This window comes from Cyanistes caeruleus, chromosome 20 (genome assembly GCF_971803275.1).
Source record: "Cyanistes caeruleus chromosome 20, bCyaCae1.hap1.1, whole genome shotgun sequence".
NCBI classification, from domain to species: Eukaryota; Metazoa; Chordata; class Aves; order Passeriformes; family Paridae; genus Cyanistes; species Cyanistes caeruleus.
The window spans coordinates 720,789-738,138 of NC_141720.1; the positions used below are offsets into that span (position 1 = coordinate 720,789).

A 17,350-nucleotide genomic window follows, 5' to 3' on the forward strand; every position below is an offset into this window, starting at 1 on the left:
GCCCACTCAGGGTGTCATGCAGGTCACAGCTGGTGGTAGCAGGAGGGGAGATGGGGAAGGTTTGGGGTTAGTTGGTGCACTCAGTTGGGCTGGGCTTTTCTTGAGCCTCGCAGCTGGAATTGCAGAGCTTCCTTTGCTCCCTGAGCCCTGGTTAGACTTTCACACCCTTCCATCACATACCGGACGTGTATCTCAATGCATGGTCAAAAATCCAGGTCCCTGAATATCGATTTCGTGTATATCCAACGGGAGAGCCACGTTCCACTGCTTTTCCATCTAAATTGTGCAAAAAGAAATCAGAAAAAAGCCCTTAAAGTGGATGCATTTCCAAGGAATAATGATGGCTGAAGCCTATTAAAAATTTCCAAGACCCATCTGTCCCTGTGGCTTCCTGACAAGATGTCAGAGGTCTCACAGAATTTCTTAAGGCTTCTGCAGTACTATTTTACCTCACCAGGGAGAATCCCAAGTGCTCTTGAATTTCATATGCTGAGCAGCTCAGCAACTGAAACCTCAGCATGAACCCAGTGTGTGCATGGGAGATGGACAGAGAGGCTCCCAGCAGCAGGATCCTCTCTTCACTCTGCCTCAGAAACATTTCTGATTTAATGCATTACTTGAAAAGTCCTCTCCAAAATGTTCCTTGTAAAGCACCAGATTGGGAGAGCAGATTGAGAGCTTCAGAGTCTTGTATCAAACTCCTGATCAGCTCACAGATCACTCAGTCCTCCAGGACACAAATCCTGACCTGGTGCTATTCCCAACAGGAGGAAACGATTCACATCTGACAGTCTCCCCCTCTTTCTCCCAAATTACAACACAAGTGCTTTTCCTCTCCTCTCCAAACAGCTCCATGGTGGGATTTGTGTACCTCTGTCCTGACTTGCCCTGAGGAGTGTCCACGTGCTGTGCCTCTTCAAGTGACCCTGGTCAGCTTGTGACTCTTGCCAGAAGAAAGAAGAGCAGGAAATGTGGCACCTCTGAGCTGTGCCCAGGGCTGGGACATCTGGGGTGCTCTGGGGGTGCTCTGGGGGTGCTCTGGGGGTGCAGGTGGGTGCAGGGGGAGCAGGGGATCCATAGCAGCTGCAGCTGACAGAAGCCAGGTGAGAGCCAACCTCCCTCTGCTTGGGATGCCAGAGTGGGATCCCACAGGACTGGAACTTTAAATTTCTTTTGTGGAAAAGCAACTGAAAGGAAAATGGTCCAAACCCACAAAAAGCTCTTTGGCTGGGGGACTGTGGCCACTGTCCCCAACCATCCCACCCAGTACAGCCCCTTCCAGCCCCACAGGGTTTGGGATGATCCAAACATGGATGAAGGCACAGTCTGGAATAGACCCAAGTGTTGGGAGAGACAGGACCTGGTGCAGGCAAACAGGAGGCAAAAACACAAGGCCTGGTTTGATGGAAACACTGCCAGGGAATAGCAGCAACTGAGCTGGGAATCCCTGTTATAAATTGCTCCAAGTAACAACTAAAAATACAAATAGAGCAGATGTGTGACTCAGAAAAGAGACATAAATCTTGTAATGTGTATTTCAGCTGAGTCCCAAGGCTGAGCCCTGCAGGGAAGTTGTCACTTGGAGCCACGTGTGCCCTGAGCCTTCAGCAGAGTGGTCCTGGCTCAGACACATCCCCCGTTTAACAAACTGTCCCCAGCACCCCCTGAAAGGAGACAGCCTGGGGGTTGGCAACTCCACACAGAGTTCATTCACTCCTGATTCACCACTTCATCAGGAACTGCTATAAAAATAACCATTTTCAACACCTCCAGTCTCAGCTTCCCCAGTGAAGGTGAATAAAATCCTACCAAATCCTTGTCTGGCTGCACAGAGGAAGTGCTTAGTCCAGACTCAGGGCAAGTCCCAGACCCCAGGGCAAGGAAAGCTCCTGGAAGTGCTGGGGAGCAGCAGCAGAGTCACAAAGCCTTTGCTCTGGAGGCAGGAGGCACCAGCAGTATCAGCAGCTCACACCTTTGGGCTGCTCCAGTGCAGCAGCTGGAATGGCCAGTGAGGAGCTAGAATGGCCAGTGGGACAGCTGGAATGGCCAGTGAGGAGCTAGAATGGCCAGTGGGACAGCTGGAATGGCCAGTGGGACAGCTGGAATGGCCACTGGGACAGCTGGAATGGCCAGTGGGACAGCTGGAATGGCCAGTGGAGTAGGGGCAGATGAGGCACATTCCTGGTGTGAGGTACCCTGGTGTGTGCAGAGATGGGCACAGGCTGTGATTTCCATGGGAGGACAGAGGGGAGCAGGTGCCAGAGCTCAGCAAACACAAGGAGCAGCTCTCGGGGCACCACAGAGCACAGGACCTGATGGCCACACAGGAGTTATTCAGAGCCCCCTCCCCAAAAATGAGGGTCATGGCAGACAGGGGCACTTCCAGGGCTCTGTTCACAAAGGAATTGGCACCAGCCCCCATCACCTCCAGACCAAACTGCCTTTAAAGAAGCCCAGGCTTTACAATGGCTGATACAATGTGTGTTTCACTGGAAAAAGCCCTTTCAGACAAGTTCTCCAGTTTGTACAGCTTTCAACCACCACTCGTGGTCCATGAATCTGTCCCTCTCCCCACACTGCCCACACACTGTGAGTGTCCCCCTCACACCAGGCTGTTCCCAACACTCTCTACAGGGACAACAGAATCACAGAACCATGGAATAACCCAAACTGAAGGGACCCCCAGGATCACCCAGCCCTGCCCAGACCCCCCAACATCCCAGCCTGGGCATCCCTGGAGCTCTGGCAGCCTCGGGGCCGTGCCCATTCCCTGGGGAGCCTGGGCAGTGCCAGCAGCCTCTGGGGGAAGAACCTTGCCCTGCTCTGCAGCCTGAGCCTGGCCTGGCCCAGCTCCAGCCGTTCCCTGGGTCTGTCCCTGTCCCAGAGCAGAGACTGGAGCTGTCCCTCGGGAGGAGCTGCAGCCCCTGGGGAGCTCTGACTCTGCTCTGCTCCAGCTGAACAACCCCAGGGCCCTCAGCAGCTCCTCACTGGCTTCCCCTCCAGCCCACCCAAATCAGCCAAGAGCAAAAGCTCTGTCCCCTCTGCACAGCTGGGAACCACCAGTGCCAGAGGACACCAACTGCAGAGCAGAGGAGCTGTGGGGAGAAGGGGGTCCTGTGGGGCAAACACCCACCCTGGGAACTTTCACCAAGGGCTGGTGGCCATGGCTGGAGAAGCTGCCACTGCTGCCCATCAGTCACAGTTCCAGCTCTCCCTCCCAGGACACCAGGGAGGCTTTTCAGCTTTGCCCATCAAGATCAAGACTTGATCAACGATCAAGAGCTGCAGAGGCACAAAAACTCTAAAAATACACAGAGTATTTCTTCCAAATTGTAAAATCTTCATGTCAGAAATAGTTTTAGACTTCTTAGGCTTTCCCTAGACCTGCACTGACAGCACTGACCTCCCACCCTTAGTGGCTGTCCTGTGGTGGAAAGGACAGGAAAAACAACGATGCTTCTGAGACAATCACTAGCTAAGGACATCTCCTAGGTTTCTTTCCAGCAGTGTGGACAATGATCAGCAAAACCTGGGAGAAAATCCAACCTCGGTTCCTCTTTTCTCTCCCCCTGCAGGACAAACCAACCCCAGTAGCAACGCTGGGCAGCTCAAATCAGCTTCTTCCTGAGTCCCTTAAAGGAAACCTGGTCCAACTGCCCTTCCTTCTTTTTATTAGCAAGTGCCTTTGGATCTCAGAGACACTGCAGGGACCTACTCCAGGCCAGGGACAACAGAGGCAGAGCAGGAGTGGTGCCTTGCCAGGTTCCCACAGGAAGCCTCTTTCCCTGGAGCAGGAGGAGAGGACAGTTTGATGTTCACAGAAAAAAAGAAAAAGCTTCTTCTCATCCCAGCAGGAGATGGGGTGGGGACAGGAAGCAGTGTTTTGAACAGGGCACACCACAGCCAGCCCACAGTCAGAAGTACTCCCACTGAGGAGTGATCAGGAAAACAAACAGCAACCTGTAAAACCTGCTTTTGAGCCCAGACTCATTTGCAGAAAGCATCCACATTCCTCAGAACAACTTTCCTCAAAACATCTCAGCTGTTTCTCAGGCTTTCCTCTGCAAGTTCCTCATCTGTGTCAAACACACCCCCAGCCCTGGGCTCACCAGGTGCTGCAGGTGGCTGATGGGCAAGTCCCTGAACATGCCAGAAGAAGATAAAGAGCTTTTCCTTTCCGATCTTGGCTGAGCCTTTAGGGGAAACTAGATGCAAACAGACAACAGAAGGTCAATAATCCTGAGGCAGGACCCCAAGGCTGATGTTCACCCTGGCTCTGGGCCCTCCAGGAGAGCTGAGTGTGCAGGCACAGCTCTCCAGAGTCTCGTCCTGTCCCCACAGCCCTGAGGGAATGGTGCCTCGTGCCTTACCGAGCGTCTGCTGGTTGCGCACGCCGCCGATGACCACGCAGATCTCCGCAGGCACATCCCCCGAGCCATCCTTGATGTTCTTCTTGGAATCTTTGGTGTCATCCTGCCAGATCACCTCCTCGATGTAATCATCTGGTACCTCTGTCTTCACTTTCACCTCAGTCATCATTCCAGCCTCTTCACTGGGGGAGGACTGAGATGTCACCGAGTCGGAGCCCTCGGCTTTCGGGCTCCGTGGGCTCCTCTTCAAACACTCCCTGAAGGGGGAAAGAGAGGAGAACATGAATCCTCAGTGCCAAGTGCTCCTTTTGTCATCACCAGCACCTAATTCAACGTACTCTGGTTTGTGCAGGTTATTTAAAAGAAGCATATTAATGTGTGTCTGCCACACATGATAAGTAATTAAAATTGAACCAGACAAAAGCAATAAAATGATTTGTTAGTAATGAAAATAACCTTAATCATCACAAACAACAGTAATGCTCATAAACACACTGGACCCCTGAAGAAGAGCACAGAACTTGCCCTGGTTGCCAGCAGGCCACAGCTCCAGCAGTTCTGACTGCAGGGATTTTGCCAACACCAGTCCATTCACACAAAGCCTTATCCTCCTGTTCCACTTGGGGACATGGGTCACTGCTGGACCTGGCACTGCTGAATTAAGTTTGACTTGATGATCTTCAAGATCTTTTCCAACCTAAACGATTCTATGATTTCCTGACATTTTTAATTTGGAGCTATCTCCACCCTCCATCGCATCCTCTCTTTTATCCCTTCAAGCAACCTGCCATCCCCTGGTATTCAGAGGCTTTATTGAACATACACAGTGCTGATCAAAGGGATCATCTGGAGGATGAGGATATTTAGAGACACTACCATGTTATGGACAGATACAACGATTGGGGATGACAGTCACAGCCTAATGGAGGGGGAAAGGCAGAGGGGGACCACTGTGCTCAGAAACAGGCTGAGAAATAGTTTTCATCTGGGGAAGAAAAGATGGGAATTTGTGGGAGAAAACAATCTAAACAAATATTTGAAACCCTTTAAGAAAAGGAAACTGGACACCCCAAAGTGTAAAACAACATTAACGGGCACTGTGGTGGCAAAAGGCAAAGGGCTTGTGAGCCCACCAGACAAGGATGTGGCAATAAGCCAGTGGAGCTCCTTTAGCACCACTCTTTATGGACCCCTGTTTTTTCATACTGGTTATTAATACACTCCTACATGAAAAACAAAGGTACAATAATTGCTGGTTCAGTTTGTTCAGAAATCAGAACTAAATATATAATGCCTCAGACTACCCAGAAATAGAAACCACTGTGACATATTTAGAGTCATGTAAACATTAGGAACAGCCAAAGGTGTTTGAAAACATTTTAGGCAGAAGTAAGAAAATAAAATGAAAAATAGGCTGAACTTATGGATGATCATTAGATTGTGCAGCAGTGATAGAGAAAAAAATCCCATTGCTTGGAACATCATAAAGTTCATCAGGACAAAGTCTGAATCTCAGTGTTAGAGAACCAACACCTGCAGTGGGTTTTGACACAGGTTGTGGAGCTCACAGGGGAACCAGGGTGGAGCAGCTGGAGGTGAAAGTGTGGAGCTCCTGGGAGGACAGGGACGAGGGGAGCAGAGGAACTGTGAGAACAATCCTTCAGTAATTACTGCCCAACCTCCCACACGGACATGGAGTCACCATTTCAAACTGGCTCAGGCACATCCTATTGCCAGAGATTTTATTATTCATCCCTTCATTCTCATTATAGAATGAAATGTACAATTAATAGCCCCTAAACAGAGAGAATTAGCCTTGACCTGCCTTCCCACTCATTTCCTGCTTTTTCACACGTACTCCCCCACTCTGTGCTCCCAAAATCATACAGGGCTCTTACAGGCAAGAAAGATGGATTGAGACAGAGAAGATGTGGTTGAGAACAGTGGTTGGACATTCTTTATGACAATATTATCGTGTGTGCCACAGGCCCATCCATCTCAGTGAGGACAGGATACTCAGGGATCAGAACAGAGTGGGACTGATTGCAGATCAATCAGACCCAGAAGGTGTGAAACGCAAAACACTGATAAAGGCAACACCAGGGTAGATGGGAAAATCTTCCCTTCCTCAGCAAGGACTGTGGAGGAAGATCAAAGCCAACCATGACGTTGCACTTGCCCAGGGTTGTGCTGAATTTTGCCTCCTCTGATACACAAAGAACGTCCACTTGGGGATGAAGATAAAGCAGCAGGAGATCTGGAACATTCTTGTTCTCCAGAAATTCCCTGAGAGACACAGGGACAGGGACAGGGACAGGGACAGGGACAGGGACAGGGACAGGGACAACATCAGGCCTCAGCAGTGCCATGGCCAGGCATGGTTCTGCTGCTCCTGTCCCATGGAACTCTTCTGGAGCTCAGGCACAACCACTGGGAAGGCTCAGAAAGAGGATGAGCAAGAACAGGAGTGAATTTTCAGTTCTGCACTTGCTCCAAGCAGGTCTCACGGGTTTGGGTGAGGGCACAGAGAGAAAAGGACTCCAAGCTTTGGGGATGCCAGGTAAGCTCAGTATCAGTCCTGGGCGCTGGGAGCAGAAGGACTCCCCAGTGTCCCCAGCAGGCCCACACAGAGATCTGCCCCAGCTTCCCCATCCCTGCAGGCACTGCTGGGGACACACTGGGACCAGTGATGGTCACAGCCTCCACTTGGTGGAGACAGCAGCCAAGGAGCCAAGGGAGAACCTGCCAGAGCCACCTCCCAGCGCCAGGTCTCCCAGCCACCCTCCCCTGGTGGCTCTGAGCTCGGTCCCCAGCCTCATGGCACCACCCTTCTGGTAAAACAAGGCATGTTCAGTGTTCAGTGACTTCCAGGGGTCAGCTGCACCTCCCTCTGCAGGTCCAACTGCATTTAAACATCCCTGGGCTGATGTTCCCTGGTGAGAGGATATTCCTGTTCTCCAAACACTGCACAGGACAAAAACTGCTCAGAGCCCTCAGGCCACAGAGGAGCAGAGAGCTCAGGCACTGCTGGCTTAAACCCAACCTCCTTCCACAGCAGGGATCTGACTTCTCCTTGGCTTTGGCCCTTCCTGGGAAATACCAACCTCCTTCACTGTGCCATGTCCTGTCTTTACTGAACTGTGGGCAATGCAAGAGGCTCTTCCTTGCCCAGGAGAGGAGGCAGGATCCTCGGGATCACACAGTGCTCGCTCCTACAGGTGAGGTCCTGTTTCACTTCCCAGAACAGACTCTGTGATTCCCAACATGAAAGAGGCAAACAAACATTGCACTTGCATGTATCACTGCTCTCACTAAGTAGGCCACACAGCCAATTACTGTAATACCAGCTCTGCCATCTCACAATGCTCATTTCAACATCGCTGCCTGCTTTGATCATCAGACTTTCATCTTCCGATGACGTTACGGCCACTTTCATGTCAGACACAAGTGTGTGAAGGCATAAGAGACTGCAGAAGGCCTTAATGAAGCCTCAGCATGGGGAACTGGTAGGAGTGGGGTAAAAGTGGGTTCCTGGACCCATTTGGGTCCAGCTTCCTTGGCCCTGCAGCTGTGGCAGCTCGTGGAGGCTGCTCTGGCACAGCTCGATGTGGCACAACAACGCGGGCCAGAAGAGCTCTGGGTGTGAAGCATCAGCAGCATCGACGCAAGGAGAGCCACACGAGGGCAATGCCAGGGCTGTTCCCAAGGGAAACAGAAAGGAAAGGCTGTGTGCTCACACCACATGTGTGCTCACACCACATGTGTGCTCACACCACATGTGTGCTCACCATGTCCCCTCTGCATGGTGACACAGCTCCATGGCAGGAGCAGGGGAGCAGGGCTGAAGGCTGCAGGCTGCAGGGTGAAGCTGTCCTGGTCTCTGCAGGGTCTCCCTGGCTGTGGTGAGCAGAAGAACAATGAGTGAAAGCAAAGGGGGCCTGTCAGCTGCTGCAGCCACAAGAAACTCACACTTGCAGTTTGCTGTTTCTGATCTGGAGTAGCATCCTCATAAATAATGAAAGTGACTAAAAGCTACTTAAAAAACACACACTCCTCCCTTCTGAAAGAATGAGAAAAAAACCCCAATTATAAAAGGACATTTCTTCCAGCTAAGAATAATTTGTCATGTAATTCTCTGAAGACAGCAACAGAAACATGCGTGCTCCGTGCTCCCTTTGAGTCATCTGTGATTGCATATGTACTCAGATGGCTTCTAATGAGGCTATTTTTACAGCACACATCCTGCTGGGTTTTTGGGGAGGGGAGGAAAGAGATCAGTGAGGTATCAGTCTTCAACATCAGCTCCTCAAGAGGAGAGGAAAAGGGACATGTGGAGGAGGATGTGGCACTCTGAACCAACACCTAGGCACAGCTCTCCTGCCCCAGCAGCGAATGTGGAGCATCCTTTGGCTTTTTCTAAACAATACTCAAGCTGGAAAACCCAGAGATCATTAGTGCCTCGATGATATCAGTGATGGCCAACAGGATGGGTCTTCAAGGTCCTCCCAACCCAGCCCATTCTGTGATTTGTGTGACACCCCTTGGCAGAGGACAGGGTGTGCCCTGTTAGGGTAAAGCTGAAACACATTTTGGGCACTCCTTGAAAGGCTCTTGTGGTGTGCAGCACCAAAGAGGCTCAGCAAGCTCACAAACACTCATGGGCACCTTCGCAGAGGCCAGCAAGACACCAGCACCAGTGAGATGTCCCAACTTCTCTTCTGGAAACCAACCTGCAGTTGGCTCATCCCAGGCCAAATCAAAGGGCCTCAGCTGTCAGAAAGCAAAAGAAGCAAAAAATGGGGGAGGCTGAAACTGGGCTCAATTTACAGACATCTGCCATGGTTTTACAAGAACCAGAAGGTTCCTACCATGGAGCTATGGGAAGTGGAATAGACAGAACAGATGTAAATGAACTCTCATTTTACATGGAGATGATGAAAGCAGACACAGAAAAAGAAGGATGTAAGTCAAAAATCTGCTTGTCTGATAAATCAGCTGTGGTGGCCTTCCCACCCCTCCCCGTGGCTCTCATCTGGGGGGCTGGGTCCTGTGCCTTACACCAGGAGCAGGTGGAGGAGGTCAGGAAGCAGAGGAAGTGCCTGTTGTCCTTCACTGGGGACATCTCCTGCACACAGCCCCAGACAAGATTTTCAAGTGCAGGGTTAAAAGACAGAAAAGCAGGAGCTGTTTCCCAGTGTTACCCATCTCAGGTCCCTCCTCTGAGGGGTTGTTTTCTTGGCCAGGCACTGTGCTCCCCTTCCACTGGCTGTTTGCTGGAAAAGAGATCTGCCCTCCTCAGGAGAAACCCCCTCTGCTGTCACTCCAATGAAGCAAAGCAAACACTTCCTTGATGTGCAAGGTGTGCACACTGAAATATCCCTTTGGATCCTTGACTCTGTCCGTGTGGGAGCCTGTCCACATTCTAGAGCGTGGATACCCAAGCAGGACACCCAAGAGTGCCACCAGCACTGTGGGTGACACACACAGTGACACTCAGAGTGACACACACAGGGACACACACAGTGACACTCAGAGTGACACACAGTGACACACACACAGTGACACACAGAGTGACACACACACAGTGACACACACAGTGACACAGTGACACAGTGACACACACACAGTGACACACAGAGTGACACACACACAGGGACACACACAGTGACACAGTAACACACACAGTGACACACACAGAGACACACAGTGACACACACACAGTGACACACACAGTGACACACACACAGGGACACACACAGTGACACAGTGACACACACAGTGACACACACAGTGACACAGTGACACACAGAGTGACACTCAGAGTGACACACAGTGACACACAGAGTGACACACACACAGTGACATACACAGTGACACAGTGACACAGAGTGACACACAGAGTGACACACACAGTGACACACACACAGTGACAGACACAGTGACACAGTGACACAGAGTGACACACAGAGTGACACACACAGTGACACACACACAGTGACAGACACAGTGACAGTGTGTGCTGCTCCAAATGCCTGAACCCCAAATTTTCACTTGGTCACAGAGGGGTTCAGGGTCATGTGTGTTCCACCAGGAGGTTTCGGTTCTCTTCACAATCCTTCACAATGCCACTGTGAATTCCCCAAGTGTGCACTGAACTGCTGAAAGGCTACAGGAAAAGCCTGCTGCTCCCTCCTGTCCTGATGCTGTTTTAGGGGATGGGAACTCCCTCCTCCATCAGCACGAGACAAGACTTGCTGAAGAGCAGGAGAGAAGCAAAAGCTGGTCAGAGCTTCTGGGCATTTTCCACGTGCAACACGCTCTTGTGAACCTCAGCATCCAAACACTTCCAGGTCCCTGCGAGGTGCCAGGTGCTCCTGTGGCCTCTGTGCTGGTTCTGTCCATGGCCCAGGAGCTGTGTCCTTGTGCTTGCTTGGGTTTCCTCACGAGGCTGCTGGCTCCCCTCTTTGCATCCACGACCCTGAACACGCTGGTCCCTCCTACCCTGACCAAGGATGAAGCTGCAGCTCCTGGAGGCCCTGAGAGCCTCCCTCCAATTCAGTTGGACATGGGGACATCAAACTGACTGGGCACACCAAGAAAATCCCTGAGGCAGGAGCAGCAGCCCAAACCCTGCCCCTAGCTGGGACACATTTGCATCCTCTGCTTTCTCCCTCCGAAATAAACTGAGATCAGAACATGAGGCCACATCCTTCTGCAGCAGAAGTGTGACAGTAGCTGCCATTCAGGTTTTCCTGGAAGAAATTAGCTCAAGAAATACCAATATTATTAAGGGGTTCATAAATTGAAAGGACATGAAGGTTTTGTAGAAGAGAGATGCCTCAGGGAAGTTCAGCTCCTGCCTCTGAGGGCAGCCAGCTCTTGAAAACAGAGGTAACAGCTTTCAAAAACCCCAAAATCCATAATGCAGCCCTCAGTGGTGTGTGTGGTCTCAGTGCTGAAATCTAGGGAAAACAAACAAACAAAGCAAAATACTTAATTTTTCCAGCTATCTGTGTCTACACAACCTTTCCTGACAGCAAACTCTGCTTCAGGAAGTCCAAGAGGAATTTAATCGTGCGTTCATTCCTCAAGGGACGCTCGGCAGCTTCGAATCCTTCAGAGAAGGTAAACTCCAGGACCAATCAGCCTGCCTCTCCTCTGGAAATTCAACATTAAAATACAAACCAGAACAATAGGCAAGAGCCACAAAGAATTCCTAAGGTATTAGCAAAACAAATTCCCTTCAGTCCTTATTAGGAATATCTTGAGGATGGTTTGAAGAAGAAAGTCTAACCAAATAAAAAAAAAAATTTGGCTTATCCAACAAAAAACAACCCCGCACTCTTTGCCAAAAGCAAAAGAATTCAGTCAGATAAAAAATGCGACACACAAATGATGCAGGTTAAAAACTGAATTTAAGATGATAATGGAATAGCTGCCAGCGTCTTTAAATTTTCAAGCGTGGAAATGTCAACAGAGACAAAGAAATTCAGGGAAAAACAAAGAGAATAGATTAAGGATTTATTTATATCAGTGAAAGAGCTCTGTGTTCCTTGACTAAGAAATGACTGAGGGGGTGAGGACTGAAATGGCCACGGGTCTCCAAAGCACCACGAGCAGTGAGGGGGTGAGCCGAGGATTTCCTGGGAGCTCAGCTTTCCTGAAGGCTTCAGAGCTACCACGTCTCTTCATGGCTCCACAAAGGGACACTTCTCCACCTCACACCATCCAAAGCTCTCCAGGACTTTGGCACTGGGCAAACTGGTGTGGTTTACACAGAAAATACTCCTGTCCCTCGGAGCTGGGATGTGTCTGAGTGCTGGCATCTCCTGGTACCTGGACATTTGACCCTGCCCGGGTTCCCCACAGCTTCTGAGCTGGCTGTGGGACACAACTGAACTATCCAGAGGGCACTTCTGGGGGTTTTCTGCTGGTTGGTTGGTTTGTTCCTTTTTGAAGATGGCTGGTGAGAGCCCTTCAGCGGGCACCAAGGCTTATTAAATTCCTTGCCTAATTAGTAAGAGTTTTCTTTGTCTGATGCAGGGTAAGTCGGAAGCTTCTTGGAGCTCTGTGACTGAAAATCCCACAGGTTGCATCTTAGAGAAAGGGGAGACATTTCAAATCATTTTGCTTTGTGGAAACACCCAGCCCTAGGCCTGTTCCTCCACAGGGTGTAGAGCCCAGTCCCAAGCCTCAGAGGACCACAGCCTCAGGAACTGTCCTTCCCCAGTGCTGGGGACCTGGAGAGCTGAAGAGGAGCCTGGGGAAGAGCTGGTGCCATCCCAGGGCACTCCCTTGGGTGACAGGGGAGGACGTGTCCACAAGAGCAAGGAATGAGGGGAAGAGAGAGGAAGAGCTGCCAGGGAGGCTGGAGAAAGGTGAATGGAGAAGGAGCAAAGTGGCTGCAACCCCTTCCCAGCAGCTTCTCCTCCCAGGGCTCCCCAGGGAATGTTCCCAGCCCCAAGAGCTCCAGGAGCGTTTGGACACATCTGGGATGCAGGGTGGGATTGTTGGGGTGTCTGCAGGGCCAGGAGCTGGACTCTGATCCTGGTGGATCCTTCCAGTTCAGGGATTCTGTGACTCCATGGAAGCCACATCTTCTATGGCACAGACTGAAACACCCCTGAGGCACCACGGCTTGGTCTGGACTGTGTGGGAAAACCACACCATGTCAGAGCTGGGAAACCTCCAGCCTGGCAACTCCTGCTCTGCTCCCAGCTGGGCCAGCACCCAGAGCCCTTCTGCTGGAGCTGCACCTCCCAGAGCCCTTCTGCTGGAGCTGCACCTCCCAGAGCCCTTCTGCTGGGGATGCACCTCCCTGAGCCCTTCTGCTGGAGCTGCACCTCCCAGAGCCCTTCTGGGAGCTGAGCTGCACCTCCCTGAGCCCTTCTGCTGGAGCTGCACCTCCCAGAGCCCTTCTGCTGGGGATGCACCTCCCTGAGCCCTTCTGGGAGCTGAGCTGCACCTCCCTGAGCCCTTCTGCTGGAGCTGCACCTCCCTGAGCCCTTCTGCTGGGGATGCACCTCCCTGAGCCCTTCTGCTGGGGATGCACCTCCCTGAGCCCTTCTGGGAGCTGCAGGGAAGGAGAGGCAGCCCTGCCCTGGCCAGGACCTGCATTCCCCTGCTCCAGGAGCAGTTTCTCCACAGCCACATCTGCGCTGTGAGCGGGCTCCGGGCTGGTGACAGCCCTGCTGCAGACGGGGCTGAGCTTCCAGCTGGCTCCGTTCCCTCCACAAACAGATGCAGCTCCTATATCAGGGACTGATTTATTCAGCAGGAGTCTCGCACATTAAGTGTAGTTAAGTCTGAAAACAAATCTAATGACTTTAAAATAAATAGCCAACAGAGGACTCGAAACTGAAATTCCTCCTTCCTCTGACACCCGCCATATAAACAATAATAATTATATAAAACCGTGTCTAACACATGACTACACAAGGCTCTGGTGACCAAGAAAAGCACACGCTGCTTGTCAGACATAATTGCACATTTGGTTTTTCAATTATTTCTTGTCAGGATCCAGAGCCCACCATCTGAACGTTGACATTAATTATTGGGAAATTGTTAGTGCTCCAAGAGTCTCCTGGAGACTCCCAGTGCTGCTCCCTCACTGCCCTCCTGTCCCACCAGCCCTCTGGGACTGCCACACACGACAGGGACACCTGGCCTGAGCCACCACGGGCAGAAAGGCTTCAGGAGAAGCTTCAAGCAGGTCTGCAGTGGACATCAGCCAGGAACCGATCCCCTGCCATGTGCTCACCCCCAGGATGGGTCCAGACCATGCCCAGGCCTCCAACACAAGACCTGGAGCTGCTGGAGAGAGTCCAGAGGAGGCCAGGGAGCTGCTCCCAGGGCTGGAGCTCCTCTGCTCTGCAGCCAGGCTGGGCTCATCTGCAGGAGAGAAGCTCCAAGGAGAGCTCAGAGCCCCTGCCGGGGCCTGAAGGGGCTCCAGGAGAGCTGGAGAGGGACTGGGGACAAGGGATGGAGGGACAGGACACAGGGAATGGCTCCCAGTGCCAGAGGGCAAGGCTGGATGGGATATTGGGCAGGAATTGTTCCTGGCAGGGTGGGCAGTGCCTGGCACAGGGTGCCCAGAGCAGCTGGGGCTGCCCCTGGATCCCTGGCAGTGCCCAAGGCCAGGCTGGATGGGTTTGGATCACCCTGGGACAGTGGGAGGTGTCCCTGCCATGGCTGGGGTGGCACTGGATGATCCCCAGGCAGTGGGAGTGTGAATCCAGCCCATGTCACCCCTGTCCCTGTGTTCCAGCTGAGTCCCCTCCCAGCCCCTCTGAGCACCGAACTCCTGGTGCCACACTCCCATCACATCGCTGCCCATCACACAGGAAAACATCCTGCCTTTTATTGGCTTTTAATTTGCTGCTTTTTAATTTTGTTGACTGTCTCTTTTTTCCTTGCAAAAGGAAGAAAGAAGCCTCTGATCTACCTTTTCTGGAGCGTTCAAAAACAAGCACAGCTTTGTCAGCTTGTCTCTTAGTTGTCATCTCCCCCAAGGCAAGCAGCCATCTCTCTTCTGGCTGCCTTCAAGGAAGGGGCTGTTTGTGCTCCTAAGAGTTCCCTTCACCTTTTAAAATCCCCCATTACTGCAGCAGCCTGAGTTAATGGGGAGGAGAAGAGCCCGTGCTCTCTGCCCCCAGCAGCTGCCAGCTGCACACCCTGGGCTCCTCCACAGGCAGCACCAGGCCCCTGCAGCTGGGCTGGTGGGATCACACATCTTCAGAGCTTCCAGTGTTTGCTCAAACCAGAATGAAACCAATTTAATGCAGGAAAAATGAAAAATAGGATTGACCAAATACCACAGTCATCACCTTAGATCAAACCTGCTACTGTGCAAAAAAATATTGCAGGAAAGTAAAATACAGACAACATATTATATTATATTATATTATATTATATTATATTATATTATATTATATTATATTATATTATATTATATTATATTATATTATATTATATTATATTATATTATATTATATTATATTATATTATATTATATTATATTATATTATATTATATTATATTATATTATATTATATTATATTATATTATATTATATTATATTATATTATAATTCCATGATACTATATTATTATACTATGTTATTTTTGCTTATATATTTTACTGATATAAATTGATTGTTGAAAGCTTCCTCAACAGTTTGCAATTAGTGAGGGTTTCAAGCAGCAATGACTTTGAGAAACATCCATCCTGTGTCTCCATCCACTGATGGCCTCACAGATCCACTCAGAACCACATTTCCACCTTCAATCACTGACAGAGCTTCCTTGAAATATTGCATTTGGATTGTGTTTTATTATTTTTAAACAATATTTGCTCATTTTCCTTTCTTTGACCACGTTTTGTTCAGGTAAATGATAAATGAAGGGGGTTTTGTTTCCACTTTTGCACAAGGAAGAAGGCAATGCCCAGCCTGGCACTGTAGACATCCAAAGGAAGAGGGAAAACAGAGGGAAGTTCTCCCACCTGGCCAGGAGCTCCATGGCTGCCCTGTAGGGCCATCTCTCACTCTGGGGGGATGTTCAGCCCCAAGGGCACCCCAGCAGGTGAGAGGGACACCCCAAAGGTGACATGGCCACTCCAAGGGTCAGCTCCCACCTGGACACTGGCCCTTGAGCCACCCCAAAGTGAGACAGAGAAGTTTCCCCTGTGGCAGATGCCCAGGGCTCCCCTCTGCCCAGACATGTTCAATGCCAGGCAGTGCCAACTGGACAGAAAGCTGCCAGGAATGTGGGAATTTCCCCCAAAGTGCCGCTGGCAGGGCTGGGGCACTGGGCAGGGAGCAGTGGTGGCAGCACTGAAGGCAGCAGGTCATGGTCAGCTGGGCAGGCAGGGACCACAGCAGCTCCCACATCTCACCAGGATGTGCAGGACATGCAAGGACGAGTTTTAGCTAAGGAATAAAACTTTCACTGTGCTTTTGAGGCCCTGGAGGGGACAGGAGGCCAGGGCAGCCCCAGCTCAGCATGGCCCTCTGCAGTGGGATCACAGGGGGCTGGGGTGGGGGACACCTCTGTCCTCTCCTTCTGAAGGACAGGAGGGTCTGCACAGCCCAAGATCTCCATCCAAGAGCCTCACCCTGGAACACCCAACACCACACACAGACAACCTCTGCTTTGTGTCCCCAAGGCCAGGATGAGGCCACACTCCTCCATCCATCTTTGCAGCTACATCCAAAAAGGGCTGCATGGACAGCGGGCTCTGGCAGCTCCACCCTTGGCCAGCCCGAGTCAGGATGGAGAGCACATCTGAGCAGAGCTGCACCCAGCCACCCACCACATCCACCCACTGCAGCCCAGCCCTACCTGCTGGAAGAGCTCCTCCGCCCACTGCTGTTGCTCTCGTCGGCCTAGGAGACCAAAACAGAAGATCTGGTTAGGTTCAGAAAGACCAGGCTGCTCTCCAGCCCCTCCTGCCCTGGCCAGATCCAAACTCCAGGAGCTCCACACTCCAGAACTCCAGGTTCACCAGGAGCTCCACACTCCAGAACTCCAGGTTCTCAGGAGCTCCAGGTTCTCCAGGAGCTCCACACACCCCTGCTCACACCCTGGGCAGGGTCTGAGCCCCAGCCCCACCCTGGGGGCTCCCCCAAGCCCATCCCCTCTGGTGACTCCGTGCCACCCAAGTCTCAAGCAGTGATCCCTGGGTGCCAAACCACGGCACCTCCAGGCAGATCCGGGATCAGGAAACCAGGAATGGCCAAATTGGCCAAATGTCCGCGTGGGAATGGCCCCGCTCCGGGCTGGAGGGGCAGTCCAGCACCTCCCCTCATTAAGCCCGTGCCCTAATTAGCCTCTCCAGGCCCTGGGAGGGCTGGGCAGGGTCTCCTCTCACCTCCTTCCCCGGCTCGCTGATGGGAGCCTTCCTTGGAAAGACAATATTATTCCAATCCCAGAAATTTTATTTCTGAATTTGTGCAAATACAAGTTAAAAGATATTAGCTG

The 17,350-nt window shown here is 51.4% G+C and overlaps 1 protein-coding gene across 10 annotated transcripts in view; it reads right to left on the minus strand.

The window, feature by feature from the left end:
• The window catches only part of ZNF618 (zinc finger protein 618), a 108,127-nt gene that overhangs the window by 42,856 nt on the left and 47,921 nt on the right, over positions 1–17,350 (minus strand). For 7 of the 10 annotated variants that reach the window (XM_086857882.1, XM_086857886.1, XM_086857884.1 and 4 more), the window contains exons 2-4: positions 16,712–16,755; positions 4,371–4,627; positions 181–276 (exon numbers count right to left, since the gene is read on the minus strand). In XM_086857882.1, coding sequence (XP_086714008.1) covers positions 181–276; positions 4,371–4,627; positions 16,712–16,755 — 397 coding nt within the window. The remainder of the gene's footprint in view (positions 1–180; positions 277–4,370; positions 4,628–16,711; positions 16,756–17,350) is intronic. The other 3 variants (XM_086857889.1, XM_086857888.1, XM_086857885.1) reach the window with 1 other exon arrangement.